The sequence below is a fragment of the Oryctolagus cuniculus genome, chromosome 3, assembly GCF_051225735.1.
Source record: "Oryctolagus cuniculus isolate XC-2025 breed Fujian yellow rabbit chromosome 3, ASM5122573v1, whole genome shotgun sequence".
In the NCBI taxonomy this organism is placed as follows: domain Eukaryota; kingdom Metazoa; phylum Chordata; class Mammalia; order Lagomorpha; family Leporidae; genus Oryctolagus; species Oryctolagus cuniculus.
In genome coordinates this window covers 117,349,111-117,364,388 of record NC_142869.1, presented here as the reverse complement: position 1 = coordinate 117,364,388, position 15,278 = coordinate 117,349,111, and the positions used below count along the sequence as shown (strand labels likewise).

At 52.6% G+C, this 15,278-nt stretch overlaps 1 protein-coding gene across 2 annotated transcripts in view; it reads right to left on the bottom strand.

Moving 5' to 3' along the window:
- Positions 1 to 14,662: 14,662 nt before the first annotated feature.
- Positions 14,663 to 15,278, bottom strand: part of CFAP221 (cilia and flagella associated protein 221) — a 90,116-nt gene continuing 89,500 nt past the window's right edge. For both annotated transcript variants that reach the window (XM_002712377.6, XM_089329335.1), the window contains one exon: positions 14,663 to 14,962. In XM_002712377.6, coding sequence (XP_002712423.3) covers positions 14,854 to 14,962 — 109 coding nt within the window. In that variant the 3' untranslated portion in view covers positions 14,663 to 14,853. The remainder of the gene's footprint in view (positions 14,963 to 15,278) is intronic.

Sequence of the window (15,278 nt, the reverse complement as noted above, 5' to 3'; positions counted from 1 at the left end):
CCTGCACGGCACAGTGTGCCCCCTCTCCTTGGGAACCGCAAGTAAGAAACTAGCCTTTCGATGGCGTTGACCGTGGACGTGGTCCGTCACCTCCGACAGTTTCATTCTGGCTAACATCACAGCAGGAGGTTCAGTGCCAGGGACGCTAGGATGTCGGGTGGATTGTCTCTGCAGACATTGCCAGGAGTGCTGGAAAGGGGTGCGGTAAGGAGTACAGGCAACCCCGGTGCTAACACCCTGCGAGTGGCAGGCAGGGACCAGGAAGAGAAGAGCCCCAAAGCAGGAGCATGGCGCTGGCTGCAGAGGTCCGGTGCCGCGTGCCTCCTAGCAGCTGGGGAAGGCAGTGGGGACGCGGAGGACACCTGCCCCTTCCTGATTCCCCAGGCGCCTGGGGAAGACAGGGGCTTCGCTGGGGAGGGCTCTCTGTCCTCGGGGAGGGGACTTGAGGGAGAGCGCCCAAGCCCCCCAGAGGCAGAGGGATGTGACCTTGGGGGGCCTCCTAGGGGTGAGTGGTGGGGGCCAGAGTAAGCGATGGGCAGGAAGTGCACACAGGGCCACTTCCCCCGGAGTGTTGGGTGTCAGGCCATCTGATGGCTTTGAAAAGCTTTCTGGGGGAGCTTTGGAGCATGAAAAAAGTACTTAAGAGATGCTGATGGTTTAATTACTGTTCAGCTGATTAGACTAGTAGGTAATGAATATCCTATGTCCCTGAAGCTCCAAGGCTCAATTTAGAAGTAGTACCTTATTAATAATCCAGTAATTTTTGCATACAGAGAAGCCTTTTTTTTTGACTTGTTCTTTGACTAACTCTCAGTTAATCCATGGACTTGGCAAATGAACACCTTCTTATTTATGGCACCCCACTTCTGCACGGAATGGAGAAATTCCCATAGACGTTTCAAACCCACTTTTGAATTACCATTAGCCTTTCCTCTTAAATCCCAGAATCTACTCTAGTAGGCAGGGCTCTCCAGAGAAGCAGAGCCCATGGTGTGTGTGTGTGTGCCTGTACATGTGTGGTACACGCGTGGGTGTATCTGTGTGCATGTGTGCCCGTGTGTGTGCATGTGTGTGTATATGTGTGCCTGTGTTTTCCCATGTGTGTGTGCGTACGTGTGTGGGGTGTATATTAAGAGATGTAGTATAAGGAGTTGGTGCGTGCAGTGGTGAAGGATGAGGAGTCCCAGGAGCCATCGTCAGCAGCTGGCCCCGGAGCTGTTCTAGCCTGAGTCCAGGGCCCTGAGCAGGGGGAAAGCCTGTCATAAAATTCCTGCTCTAAGTCCACGTGTGGGGGCAGAAAAGGAAGTCCAGGTTCTAAGACGGTCAGGCTGGTGGAGAGCTCTTTCTTCCTCTGCCTTTTTGCTCTGTCCCAGCCTTCAGTGCACCTGCTGAGTTCTACCCACATTAGGGCGGGCCATCAGCTCTACAGCTCTAAACAGCCTGCCAGCTCCCATGTCCATCACCCAGGAACACCCTCACAGATGCACCCAGAAGCACAATGAACCAAATATCAGGGTGTACATGGCTCAATCAACCATCAAGTCCCTCAAAAATGTAGTCTTGTAAAACCAATAAGTAAATCTCCCTAAACTTGAAAGTAACTCTTCTCAATCCAAAAATATAAACACAGACATGCAGCAGATTTTTCTTAACTGTTTCCAACACTTAAACCTACATACAAGTGAAACAGGAATGACCACAGCACCCATTCTTTTTTTTTTTTTAAGATTGATTCATTTATTTGCAAGTCAGAGTTACATACACACACACACACAGAGAGAGAGAGAGAGAGAGAGAGAGAGAGAGAGAGAGAGAGGTCTTCCATCTGGTGGTTCACTCCCCAAATGGTTGCAATGGCCAGAGCTGAGCTGATCTTAAGCCAGGAGCCAGGAGCTTTTTCCAGGTCTCCCAGGTGGGTGCAGGGGCCCAAGGACTTGGGCCATCTTCTACTGCCTTCGCAGCCACAGAAGAGAGCTGGATGGGAAGTGGAGCAGCCGGGACTCAACTGGTCCCCATATGGGATGCCGGCACTGCAGGAGGTGGCTTTACCTGCTCCGCTGCAGTGCTGGCCCCAGCACCCATTCTTACACATAGCCTAGCCAGCACCAAAGCACCCATGGGTGATGTGGACAGATGCCTTGATTCATCCTGGGGTTACATATATACCTCTTGGCCCAATAGCACAGAGCTGTCCTCGTGGGCCATTTCTTTTTTTTAATTAATTAATTAATTAATTAGAGAGGCAGAATGACAAGAGAGAGGGAGACACAGAGAGAAGAAGAGACACACAGAAAGATCGCCCATCTATCCGTGGGTTGACTCCCCAGATTGCTGTAACAGTCAGGAGCCAGGAGCCAGGAACTCCATCTGGGTCTCTCACGTGGGTGGCAGGGGCTATCTTCCACTGCCTTCCCAGGAGCATGAGCAGGAAGTTGGATCAGAAGCAGAGCAGCTGGGACTTGAACCGGGGCTCAGATCTGGGATGCTGGCATTGTAAGCGGTGGCTTAGTCCACTGGGCCACAACGCCAGCCCCGGGAGCTACTTCACGGTGAGATGCAAGCTCTGGGATGATCTGTTGGGGTCCAGAAGAGCCACTAGGACTCTCATGTGTTGGTGTTGTTCAAGCTGGCGTTTCTATGGGGATAATTAGGCTTTCTAAGGCTCAATTTTGTTGTTGTTATTATAAGATCTTCCACAATTTTTGATTGCTTGAGTAGAGCTGATGAGAGTTTGCACCACCTACTGAGATTACAATGAATCTTTTAGCTGCTAGATTGACATGGGTGACATTTTGATGTTTACCAGAACTTGAATGCAGTATGCATATAATTTGGCTTGGTCAGATACTTGAATAGCACTAGAAACCTGTCCATGCCTTTTCTTGTTTTCACATGCCTCACACGACGCTGCAGAGAACTGTTGCTTTTTCTTGATGCCAAAATTATCACTGCTTGCTCAGAGGGAGCCCAAACTGCTCCCCTGATCCTTCAAGCTGCCCTGGATCTTTCTGGAAGCATAACCTCCTTCTGGCAATCAACTGAGGCTCCTGGCCTGTCTTTTTCTTTTTCTTTTTTTTTAAAGATTTATTTATTTCTTTGAAAGGCAGAGTTACAGAGAGAGGGAGAGACAGAAAGGGGAAGAGACAAAGAGGGAAGGGGGGAGGGAGAGAGGGAGAGAGAGAGAGAGAGAGAGAATTTCCAACCACTGGTTTACTCCCCAAATGGCTGCAACAGCCAGAGCCACATCCAGGAACCAGGAGTTTCTTTCAGGTTTCTCACCTGGATGGCAGGGGCCCAAAAACCTGGGCCATCTTCTGCTGCTTTCCCAGGTGCATTAGCAGGGAACTGGATTGGAAGTGGAGCAGCCTGGACTGGAACCAGTGGCCATATGGGATGCCAGTGCTGCAGGTGGTGGCTTTATCTGCTATGCCACGGTGCTGGCCCCTCCTGGCCTGTCTTAATTACCCTTGCTACTAGATCTAAAGTCATATCCTTTCCAAGTACTCCTGTTTCCTTTCTTGGAGAAGTTCATTTGAGACCAAAATCTGGGTGTTTGGGGCAGTGTTAAATCACTCTACTTTCAGGACCAGCATCGTGGCTCAGGGGGTTAAGCTGCTGCCTGTGATGCCAGCATCCCATATGAGCACTGGTGCAAGTTTTGGCTGCTCCACCCCCGATCCAGCTCCCTGCTAAAGCACCTGGGAAAGCAGCTGAAGATGGTCCAAGTGCTTGGGCCCCTGCACCCACGTGGGAGACCTGGAAGAAGTTCCTGGCTCCTGGCTTTGGTCTGGCCTGGCTTTGGCTGTTGTGGCTGTTTGGGGAGTGAACTAGCGGATGGAAGCTATTTGTCTCTTTCTCTTCCGTGCTCGCTCTCGCGCTCTCTCTCTCTAAGTGGGTGTTTCAAATAAACAAATCCATGTTTTTTTTTTTAAAGTGGGAGTAAGATCCCACTTGACTGTGTCTAATTGTCTTCACCTAATCAGTGTTGACTTGCATCCATCTGCAAGGACATCCGTTTGGTTTTCCCTGGAATTAAAGCAGGGTTGGGCCGCTGCCTCTAGAGGGCGCTGTTCCCACCTGCCGGCAGCAGAAGGCCACTTCTGAGCGCCTCCCTGGGCTGGTTTTGCTTAGGAAGCCTGAGTGCTGGGAGCTGCGTGTCCCTGGCCCCCTCCTTTCCAGGAGCTGTCTGCAAACCAGAAGGCAGGCATCTGGTCTCCGTGACACTCCACTGTCACTTCCTGCACTGCACATCACTCTGCCCCAACGCCTTCGACACTTTTGTTCATCGTGGGTCTCTAATGTGTGCTTCGAGCAAAGTGTGTGGACCATCTCCACTGTCACAGCTCTGGCATGTGGCTTCTTACCCCTATGGGGCCAAGGGGATGTGGGAGGGACAGGGACGGTCAGAGAGGGCGTTCCTGCTCACCGCTAGCGGCTGAGTAAATTTCGGAAATCGCAGGGGAGATGCGGTCTTGAGTGAGTGGCAGCTGTCATTCCTGCGCTTGGCTGTACAGTGTGCGTTCCCATGGGAACCTAGTTGCACGACTGTCCCTCCTAGAACTAACAGCGCAGCTGAGAGACATCTTCATCTGCACGGACACCACACCCTGCAGAGTTTCCTGAGATGGCCAGCGAAGCAGGAAGAGGAGGCCTGGATGGGCCCTTGCGGGCAGTTAGCAGCTGGGAGCAGCCTCCATAAGCCAAAAAGTTGCTGTGAGCACCATTGCTTCCAGGAGGACTGTAGCTGGCGCTGTTGTCTTGGCACCATGGTCAGCAGCAATCAGCTTAATGTGGGACAAGGCAGCCGGACGATGCGAGTGATTTCCTTGAAGGCAAAGGGTGCACAGCGTTTCTTGGAGAGTTCACTTTGAAAAGCAGCCTTGAAAGCTTTGGCCAGAAAATGCTTCGGGTTTCAACAGCTGTGGCAAATCCGCCTGTAAAGTTGTCTGCCTGCCCTGTCACTTTGGCTGTCACAGGGGGCACCACGGCCCCGGCAAGTGCACAGGGCTTCAGACTGCAAGGCTGGGGACTCCCCTATCCTCGCCATCACACTTCCCGCTCCCTGAGGTCTGAGACATCTCCAGCCGCTGGTTCACTTCCCAAATGGCCACAACACGGGGACTTGGCCAGGCCAAAGCTGGGAGCCAGAAACTCCACCTGGTCTCCCTACATGAGTGGCAGGGGCCCACATGCTTGGACCATCTTCTGCTGCCTTTCAGGTGTGGTAACAGGAAGCTGGATGGGAAGTGGAGCAGCCGGGACCCAAAACAGTGCTCAACATGGGATGCTGGCATGCAAGCAGCAGCTTAACCCTCCGTACCACAGTCCCGGGTCCCTGTTCTGAAGCTTTGTCTCTATTCCCACCGGTAACATGCTTCCCAAGGGGAATGCTGAGATTTGGAGAAAGGAATTAGCTTGATCCATGTCATGCAGTTAATAAAATGGCACAAGTGGGGTTTGGTGTTCGTTCACAAAACCCTTCTTCCTGGCTATTACTGTTTCTTCCTTTTTTTAATTTGAAAAGATTTCTTTTATTTATTTGAAAGGCAGAGTGACCGAGTGACAGGCAGAGACAGAGAAAGAAAGACATCTTCCAACCATTGCTTCACTCCTCAAATGGCCACAACAGCCAGAGCTGGGTCAGGCCAAAGCAAGGGGCCTGGAACTTCATCCGGGTCTCCCATGTGGGTGCAGGGCCCCAAGCACTTGGGCCATCGTCAGCTGCCTTTCCAGGTGCATTAACAAGAAGTTGGATGGGGAAATGAGCTGCAGGGACAAAAACTGGAGCCCATTTGGGGTGCCAATATTGCAGGCAGTGGCTTTACCTGCTACGCCACATGCTGGCCTCACTTTTCAAAAACTCCCTCTGCTTGACAGTGGGGGTGACAGCATTGCAGTCTTCCTTAGAGACACTCCAAAGATTTTTTTAAATTATTTATTTATTTGAAAGGCAGAGTTACTGAGAGGCAGAGGGAGAGAGAGAGAGAGAGAGAGAGGGAGGGAGAGAGTCTTCCATCCGCTGGATCACTCCCCAAATGGCCGCAATGGCCAGAGCTGTGCCGATCCGAAGCTGGGAGCCAGGAGCTTCTTCCAGGTCTCCCACGTGGGTGCAGGGGCCCAAGGACTTGGGCCATCTTCTACTGCTTTCCCAGGCCATAGCAGAAAGCTGGATTGGAAGTAGAGTAACTAGGACTCGAACTGGCACCCATAAGGAATGCTGGCACTGCAAGCGGCTGCATTCCCCACTACGGCCCCAGCTCTGGTCCCCGAAAAGACAGATTTTTTTAAAAAAAGATTTATTTATTTATTTGAAAGTGAGAGTTAGACAGAGAGGAGAGGCAGAGAGAGAGAGAGAGAGAGAGAGAGAGAGAGAGAAAGAGGTCTTCCATCCACTGGTTCACTCCCCAGGTGGCTGCAATGGCTGGAGCTGCGCCAATCCAAAGCCAAGAGTCAGGAGCTTCTTCTGGGTCTCCCGCGTGGGTGCAGGGTCCCAAGGAGTTGGGCCATCTTCCACTGCTTTCCCAGGCCACAGCAGAGAGCTGGATCAGAAGGGGAGCAGTAGGGACTAGAACCAGCGCCCATATGGGATGCCGGTGCTTTAGGCCAGGACGTTAACCTGCTGCACCACAGAGCTGGCCCCGAAAAGATAGATTTTTAATAGGTCATGGGATCATATGATCATTTTTAATTCACATACTTAAATCTGTGGAGATATAAATGATTTTCATTGTGTTTGTGTGAGATACTTAATCCACTAATACCTTTCACTAATTTGAACACTGAATACTGACCTACAGAGGTCAAATCCGTCCCCGACCCTGGCCTGGGTGGAGCTGCGCCTCCCCTCGGCCTGCTCGGCCTTTATTTTCTCGTTGGACTGTCATGCCTTAGTTTCTTTTGGACATCAGAGGCTGGGGCTGCCGGTTGTGACTGTGGCGTGAGGCACGTGCCCAGGTGGTGTCAGCTCGTCGCGGGACCAATGGAATGACTTCATCACTACCAACCATGCTCTTCACAGTGTTGATTTCCCGCCTCCCTGCTGCCTTCCTTCATAGTGCATGGCTCCGGTGCGTCCATGGCCGTGACCGCCTCAGTCTCATTGTCTGTTTTCAAGCGCCCATCCTGTATTCCACATGAACCTGCCCCTACCATGTCAGCACCTGGTTCCCAACGTGCACTGGACACTCCGCTCCGTTAGCTCGGGAGGGCCGGCTGTTGCTGCTCTGTCACCGTTCCTTTGTCCCCAGGGGCTTACCCTTTCAGTAGGAAGGATGGAAAGGCCGTCCCCCTACACTGGGGCCATCATGGGAACATCCCGTGTGCTGGAGATGGCCAAGTTCACGTTCCCTCTGTTAACCTCTCTGCTAATCAAGCTTGCTTTCTGGTGGTGGAGGAGGTGAGGTATTAGTCCCGGTAAGCCCTGGAAGAGTCGGAGCCTGGAGAGAGTTGGGTAAAGAACGCATAGGTCCACAGTAGTCAGCAGGAAAAAGTTCCACGAGGCCAGGCCCTGGGCGTCGGCTCAGGCTGGTGGCTGGAGCCAGAGCATCAGTCTGAATAGGACAGGCAGGTGGTGGAGGGCACAGCAGAGCCGGTGGTGTCCCAAGGGTGGCCAGCTTGGAGCTCCAGGCAATGGGATGTCCCTGGATTCAGCCTCCGGCCAGGCCAACCTCTACTACCAGGAGGTGTAAACACAGAGGCAAAGAGCTCATGTCTCCCGCTGTCCTCACACAGAGCGCTGGACCTGGGACAGAGTGCCTGCACGTGTGTGTGTGTGTGTGTGTGCATGTGTGTGCATGGGCTTGCACTGTTGGTTACTGGGAGTCAGCTTCTTCTGGCTGCTTTCTATATACACTTCAAGGTCTTGTCTTCGTGTTGCTTGCTCTAAAGTCTCCCCACAATGGCTTTAACATGCTTCCTGCCAACAAAGCACTGGAAATGAAGCTGTGTTTCAAGGACAAACCATTTTCGGAAGCATGTGTTGCCGCAGCCCCTGGGTCTGTGCCTTGGCCAAGTTCTTGTGATCTGACCAGGCGAGATCTCCGGTGGTAAAGAAACGACTGCCTTAAGATTTTTAAGGGCTAGCAGCTCTGGGCTGGGCGTGTCGGGCTCCAGCCTGGCCTGCCTCTTGCTGTCTTTGGTGCACCTGCTTTGCTCCATACATGAACTCCTAATTTCACGTATTAATTTTCAGTTACTTGCAGCCAATCATGGCTTCCCTCCGTCAGCCAGATCAGCTGGGCCAGGCTATCAGCTGCTGTTTGCAGATGCCTCTAGGGGTGAGGAGCTCACAACCAGTGAGCTCCAAAGTCAGACCCCGCCTACTCTGGACTCGTGGGATGGAAGGCTGCAGAAGAAATCTGCAGGCAAAACCCCGAGAGGCAAGGCCTGGAGGACCAGGGGAAGGCCCTGGACTTTGTCCCAGAGGTCAGTGGGCTCAGGCCTGGAGTGCTTGCAAGGCACCCTGACTGGTTGTAAGGTGCGGTCAGGTAAGGCCTCTCCACCTAAGAAAAGCAGCTGAATAAAGTCCAGCCGCCCCATGTCTGAGCCAGAGAGCATGCTCCCTCCCTGCAGAAGCCTGGAGCAGGGCAGTGGGCGGCAGAGCTGTGCCCCGGGCCTCTCTCCATTCTGCTATCCCACCCCTACACCCCGTTCCCCAGCTGCAGCCTAGGGCACACACACATTTTTATTAAAGGTTTATTTTGAAATACAGAGTCACAAAGAAAGAGGGAGAGAGAGAGAGAGAGAGAGAGATCCTCCATTTGTGGATTTAGTTTTCAAATGGCCATTAATGGCTGGGATTGGGCCAGGAGCCTGGAACTCCATCTGGGTCTCCCACTTGTGTGCAGGGGCCCAAGCACTTGGGCCATCTTCTGCTGCTTTCCCAGGTGCATTAGCAGGGAGCTGAATCAGAAGTGGAGCAGCCGGGACTGGAACTGGTGCCCATATGAGATGCCGGCGCCATAGGCGGAGGACTAACCTACTACACCACGGCACCAGGCCCTTTGCTTGGTTTTGGTGGTGTGTCCCCGGCAGACCTGGGGGAGTATCCCTTCCCAGACCCAGATCCCTGGCTGGCGCCTGGAGGGTACTCAGCCACTCTTCTGAGTGCTCCACCTTTGTGCTGTGTCTTTGTGCCTGTTCACGGGCCATCTCCCAGACCTGCCCTGGCATGGAGGGGCAGTACCTGTCCTGTGCACCTAGAGAAGACTGCCCAGCCAGCAGTGGTGGCTGAAGTCTCAGTCCTCATAGCAGGTGACACCCGGAAGACGCCAGCTGGCAGGAACGCCCCCCACCCCTCCCCACCCCCCGTGCTGGGCTGGCAACCACAGACAAAGGCATGGGGCTGCTTAGTGGTCATCAGGCCCAGACCCTTCAGCCAAGTAATCATCCCGCCCCCATCCCAGGTGCTGGGATTTGGGAGCCGTTAGGAGGCAAGCACCTCATTTTGATGTTGGATGGGGGCGGGGGTCAGAGCTGTGAACTGTGACCTAGTGGAAGCAATGTGACCTCATTTCATTCCTTAGGTGGATGAGGTGGAGCCAGGAGAGCAGGAGGAAGTAGAGACAGAGGACGCAGAGGCTGCTGGGGTGGGGTGGGGGGACTGCGGAGAGGACTCCGGCCTCCTTGTCGGCACCTCTGCTCGTTGGTTCAACGTGGCTGCACAGCTCCACCTTGTATCGCTGGAGCCCGGCAGATCTGGCTCTGAGTCTGCCCAGGCCTGCAAGTCACACAGGCTTCCAGGATCAGCGCCAGCTTGGGCAGTCCCCTGACTGCTCACATCCTGCCATCCCTGTCCCCGCTGGACGGGAGGAACGCTGCCTCTTTTTAGGTAGGAGCTGAGGACGGAAGGCAGAGTGAGTGGTACATGTGGAGCCCAGGGAAAACAAACTGTTGTTCCTGTAGTGGGCCAGAAGTCAGCCGACGCCTCACCCAGGAGCCCCGGGGTGACCCCTGACTCTGCTGCACCTGTTCCACCATGCAGGAGATCACCCAGGGGTGAGTGGGGTTGCCAGATTCAGAAACTGAAAACATAGGGTGCCCGGTTCCAGGGAAGCTCATCTCAACAGCGAAAAGTGTTTCAGTGTGGTATGTCCCAATGAGTGCATCCACTGTACCAACACATTGTTAACTGGACATCTGAAATTAATTTTTTCCTAGGCACCCTGAATTTTATCCTGGTTTGGAGGAGTGGCTCCCACGGTCAGGATCTCCTTCCCTTGCCCGGGACATTTCCCACAGGGACTTGTTTTTCAACTCCATGAATGAGAACTTCTATTTTGCACCTGTTTGAGGCCAACACCAAAGAAATGTGTTTCACTAATCTGAGTTCACTGGTTTACCAACTATAGTCAGTGCTAAAATACGAACTGTGGACAAATTAAACCTAGCAGAGTTTCACTGAAGAATGGTTCATGGATTGGGCAGTGCTAAGAATCAGGAGAGGCTCAGAGCACTCTGCCCAGCCACATGGGCAGGCAGTGTTGATAGGAAAAGGAAGTGACGCACACAAATCGCTTGATGGGATACAGCTCAGCATTTGCCTTCTTGTTTTTCATTTTTAAAGATTTGTCTATTTTGCCAGTGCCGCGGCTCACTAGGCTAATCCTCTGCCTTGTGGCGCCAGCACACCGGGTTCTAGTCCTGGTCGGGGCGCCAGATTCTGTCCCGGTTGCCCCTCTTCCAGGCCAGCTCTCTGCTGTGGCCAGGGAGTGCAGTGGAGGATGGCCCAGGTGCTTGGGCCCTGCACCCCATGGGAGACCAGGAGAAGCACCTGGCTCCTGCCTTCGGATCAGCGCAGTGCGCCGGCCGCAGGGTGCCAGCCGCGGCGGCCATTGGAGGGTGAACCAACGGCAAAGGAAGACCTTTCTCTCTGTCTCTCTCTCTCTCACTGTCCATTCTGCCTGTCAAGAAATAAAAAAAAAAAAAGATTTGTCTATTTTATTTGAAAGGCAGAGTTATAGAGAGAGGGGGACAGAGTGATCTGTTGGTTCGCTCCCCAAATGGATGCAACAGCCAGAACTGGGGCGATCCAAAGCCAGGACCCAGCAGCTTCTTCCAGGTCTCCCATAGGGGTGCAGAGGCCTAGGGACTTGGGCCATCCTCTGCTGCTTTCCCAGGTGCATTAGCGGGAGCTGGATTGGAAGTGGAGCAGCCAGGACTTGAACCGGCACCCATAGGGGATGCTGGCACTGCAGATGGCAGCTTAACCTGCTGTACCACAAGGCCAGCCCCAGCATTTGCCTTCTTTGGGTATGGTCTGATTGGTTGGCAGCCGTGATAGGCTAAATCTCAGCTGCTGTGATTGGGTGAGATTCAGCTATTGGTTACCAGACTATACTATTAAGTGAGATTGTAGTTTGTTACTACTAAGTTATAGTTCACAATATAGGAGTGCAAAGTAAGGAAGCAAGTTTAGGCAATTATTTATTTATTCCAGATTTATTTATTTATTTGAGAGAGTTATAGAGAGAGGGGAGACACACACACCGAGAGAGAGAGAGAGAGAGAGAGCATCTTCCATCCACTGGTTCAGTCTAAAATGGCCAAGGCTGGGCTAGGCCAAAGCCAGGAGCTTCCTCTGGGTCTCCCGGGTCTCCCAAATGGGTTCAGGGGCCCAGTGGCCATCTTCCACTGCTTTCCCAGGCCATTAGCAGGGAGCTGGATTGGAAGTGGAGCAGCTGGGACAGAAACCAGTGCCTATATGGGATGCCGGCTGAATGGGTGGTGGCTTTACTCACTTTGCCACAATGCCAGCCCCCATGTTTAGGCTATTTTTTACGCTAATTATTTTTTCCTTGAAAAGCAGAAAGACAGATACAGAAAGAGAGACAAATGGACAGACAGACATAAATGCACAGATTTTCAATCCACTGGTTTACTTCCCAAATGCCTGCAACAGCTGCGGCTGGATCAGGTGGAAGCCAGGAGCCTGGGACTCAATGTGGATCTCACACATGAATGGCAGGGACCCAAGTACTTGAGCAATTGTCTGCTGCCTCCCCCGGTGCACATTAGCAGGAAGCTGGATGAGAAGTGGAGCTGGGACTTGAACCCAGGCGCTTTGAGATGGGACATGGGCACCTCCAGTGGTGTCTGAACCATCGTACCAATCACCTGCTCCCTAGGCCAACTTAATTTAACATGAGTGGCAACAAAGACCTGGTCTTCAATGACATATAATTGTCTATAGTAAGTGAAGGGGCCGGCACTGTGGTGCAGTGGGCTAAAAGCCCCGGCCTGTGGTGATGGCATCCCATATCGGCACCAGTTAGAGTTCCAGCTGCTCCATTTCCAATTCAGCTCTCTGCTATGGCCTGGGAAAGCAGTGGAAGATGGCCCAAGTCCTTGGGCCCCTGCACCTGCCTGGGAGACCCAGAAGAAGCTCCTGGCTTCGGATCAGTCCAACTCTGGCCATTGTGACCATTTAGGGAGTGAGCCAGCGATGGAAGGTCTCTCTCTCTCTCTCTCTCTCTCTGGTTCTGCCTCTCTCTCTCTCTCTTTCAAATAAATCAAATAAATCTTTAAAAAAATACATAGTATGTGAGAGGCTGCCTTAGACAGGCTGCGGCTGGTGTCTTGTCTCTGAAGAGTTTGGGTTTGTGATGCAAAAACAAATGCCAGAAAAATGGTGGAATCAGCGAGTTCATGAGGAGTGTTTTCAAAAGGGTGCCTCCGTGGGGTCTGATGCCAGCTGTTAAATCCAAGCATGTGCGCTTATTCTTTGTCTCACCTGTTTCTGTGCGAAGCACCCCGGTCTGGCTGAGGACTCCCCCTCTACCCCGCTATTTCTTGGCACTGTGAGGAGGAGCTGTCCCCAAGGCTCAGGACCCCTGAGGGTCTGGGCCCCCTGGGTCTTGTGCACAGGTGCAGTTTTCCTCTGGAGTCCTGTGTTTGGGCTGTCTGCCCTTGGCCGGTCCCTGTGTTGGGAGTCTGGTGGGAGAAGTCCCACTCTGCCATAGGTAGAAGGCAGCTGGTAGCTGAGAAGGTTGGGGGTGCACCTTGCAGTGCTTCTCAGATGGGAAGAAGCAGCCTGGGGGCACCCAGCACCCCAGGTGCCTCCCACCCAGGGTCACATCAGGTCCTCCAGGCATGGGCTTCCCAAAATCCAGCTCCATGGAGCCAGAGCAGCTTGGACAAGGTTGAGAGGCGCTCAGCATCCTGGCCCCACTGTACCCCACCCACACTGCCAGGGCATTCAGAAGCACCCCCCCCCAGCCTCCTCCCTTTCTGAAGAGGCCCTGCTCCCCCAGGCCAGGACAGGATGTCACGTGTGCCCCTTTGATGTTTAAAGATAATCTCTTTGGATGAACAGGCTCAGGTAAATGTGCTGGCCTCGCTGCTCTCCCTCCCCCAGGGAGACGGTGCTTGGGCTGTGCCTGGCAGATGTGGTGGTGCCCTGCGGATGGCCACCAGCCGGGTGCTCCTGGAAATGTCAGCCATGGTCTCCCGTGGCATTTCCTGGTCCCCTGGTGCCACTTGTGGGTGAAAGGGAAGGGCTGATGGAGTCCCAGACTAACTGATTCTAAAGATATATATAAATATATATATGAAGGTACTTCAACAGTGTGTGGAGAAAATGGAATTAAAAAGTTTTTCTTTTGCTGCAAAAATTTTTGGTCTATGCATAGTTTTCATATAATGTACCTTTTCCACAATGTGCATTTTCCACAGACCTTTTGAAGACCCAACGTATGCATGTATTTCAATTTTTTTTGCACCAAAATGAATTGATCTTTTAATTCCATTTCCTGTGAAAAATTTTAAGTCCTCTTGTGTGTGTATACACGTGAATGTGTATTTGCATAGCTGCATGCATATTCTTAAATATATTTTGTATATACTTATACATATAAAAAGCAAGTGAAGAGAACACATCCAGATACAGCAGGATAACGATGGGTTGTTATAACCAAACTGAGATGCGTCAGCCTGACCGGCCTGTGCCTGTGGACAGGGTCGAGGTGACAAACACAGCCAAAAGCCTCGCTGCTCACTGAACCGTGTTCAGCAGGCCTCCTGGCCACTTTGCAAGCGCCCCTGCCCCTCGTGCTCCTGGGAGTTCCCAGAGGGCCATTTTCCAGTGGTTTGCACACCGTTCTGACAGCTCCAGGCACTTCATGGTGGCCCTCGCCAGTGCTGCTCTTCTGAAGTGGTCACCAAAGCAAAGCGGGCTATGCTGGTTCTGTGCCCCGGGCACCACAACCCCCAAAAGACCCCGGGAAACAGTCGTCAGCACCTGGCTCTCAGTCTGTCCTCACGGAGGCTCAGGCCTTGCTCAGGAAGGGTTCCAACCCTGAACCTTGCACCAAGAATCTTCCAACAGGGGGCCAGCGCTGGGGTGCATTGGGTTAAGCCACTGCCTGCAATACTGGCATCCCGTATGGGCACTGGTTCAAGTTCCATCTGTTCCACTTCCAATCCAGCTCCCTGCTAATGCGCCTGGGAAAGCAGCAGCAGATGGCTCAAATACTTGGATCCCTGCACCCAGATGGGAGACCCAGATGAAGCTCCTGGCTCCTAGCTTCAGCTTGGCCCAGGATAGGGTCATCTGGGCAGTGAACCAGTGGATGGAAGATCTCTCTCTTGCTGTCTCTCCCTCTCTCTCTCTGTAACTCTGACTTTCAAATCAATCAATAATTATTTTGAAAGAAGCTTCCAACAGTTCCATTATACTCATGACATTTTATTTTTCAAAAGAAAAGTCATCGTTCAATTAAAATATATATGCATCATCCACATTTCATTTTTTTCCTCTAGAGAACTTTAATTGCAAACATGCCAGGGATGTAAAGGGGTCTAAGGGCTGCTGTGGGCGTGGAGAGTGAAGGAGAGGAGCTGGCCTCTCGGTAGCTGTCACTCTAGAATCAGGTATGCGCTGAGGGCTTTGCTCCTCATAGTCTTCACCTCCTCCAGTACCCTTTCCCCCAGCTTCTCTGCTGGCTGCGCTTGGTCCTTTATCTCTCTGTGTATCAAAGAGCACAGGGCTGCATGAAGGCACTGAGTAGAACATGCAAGCTGGGGAGGGCACTGCGGTGCTGTGGGTTAAGAGGCTACTGGGGGCCGGCGCTGCAGCTCAATAGGCTAATCCTCTGCCTGCAGCACCGGCACACCGGGTTCTAGTCCTGGTCAGGGCGCCGGATTCTGTCCCGGTTGCCCCTCTTCCAAAAAAAAAAAAAAAAAAAAAGAGGCTGCTGGGGATGCCGGCATCCCGTATCTGAGTGTCAGTTCCAGCTCAGCTTCCGATGTCTTTGGGGCCTTAGCATCCTAAGTCCTTGGGT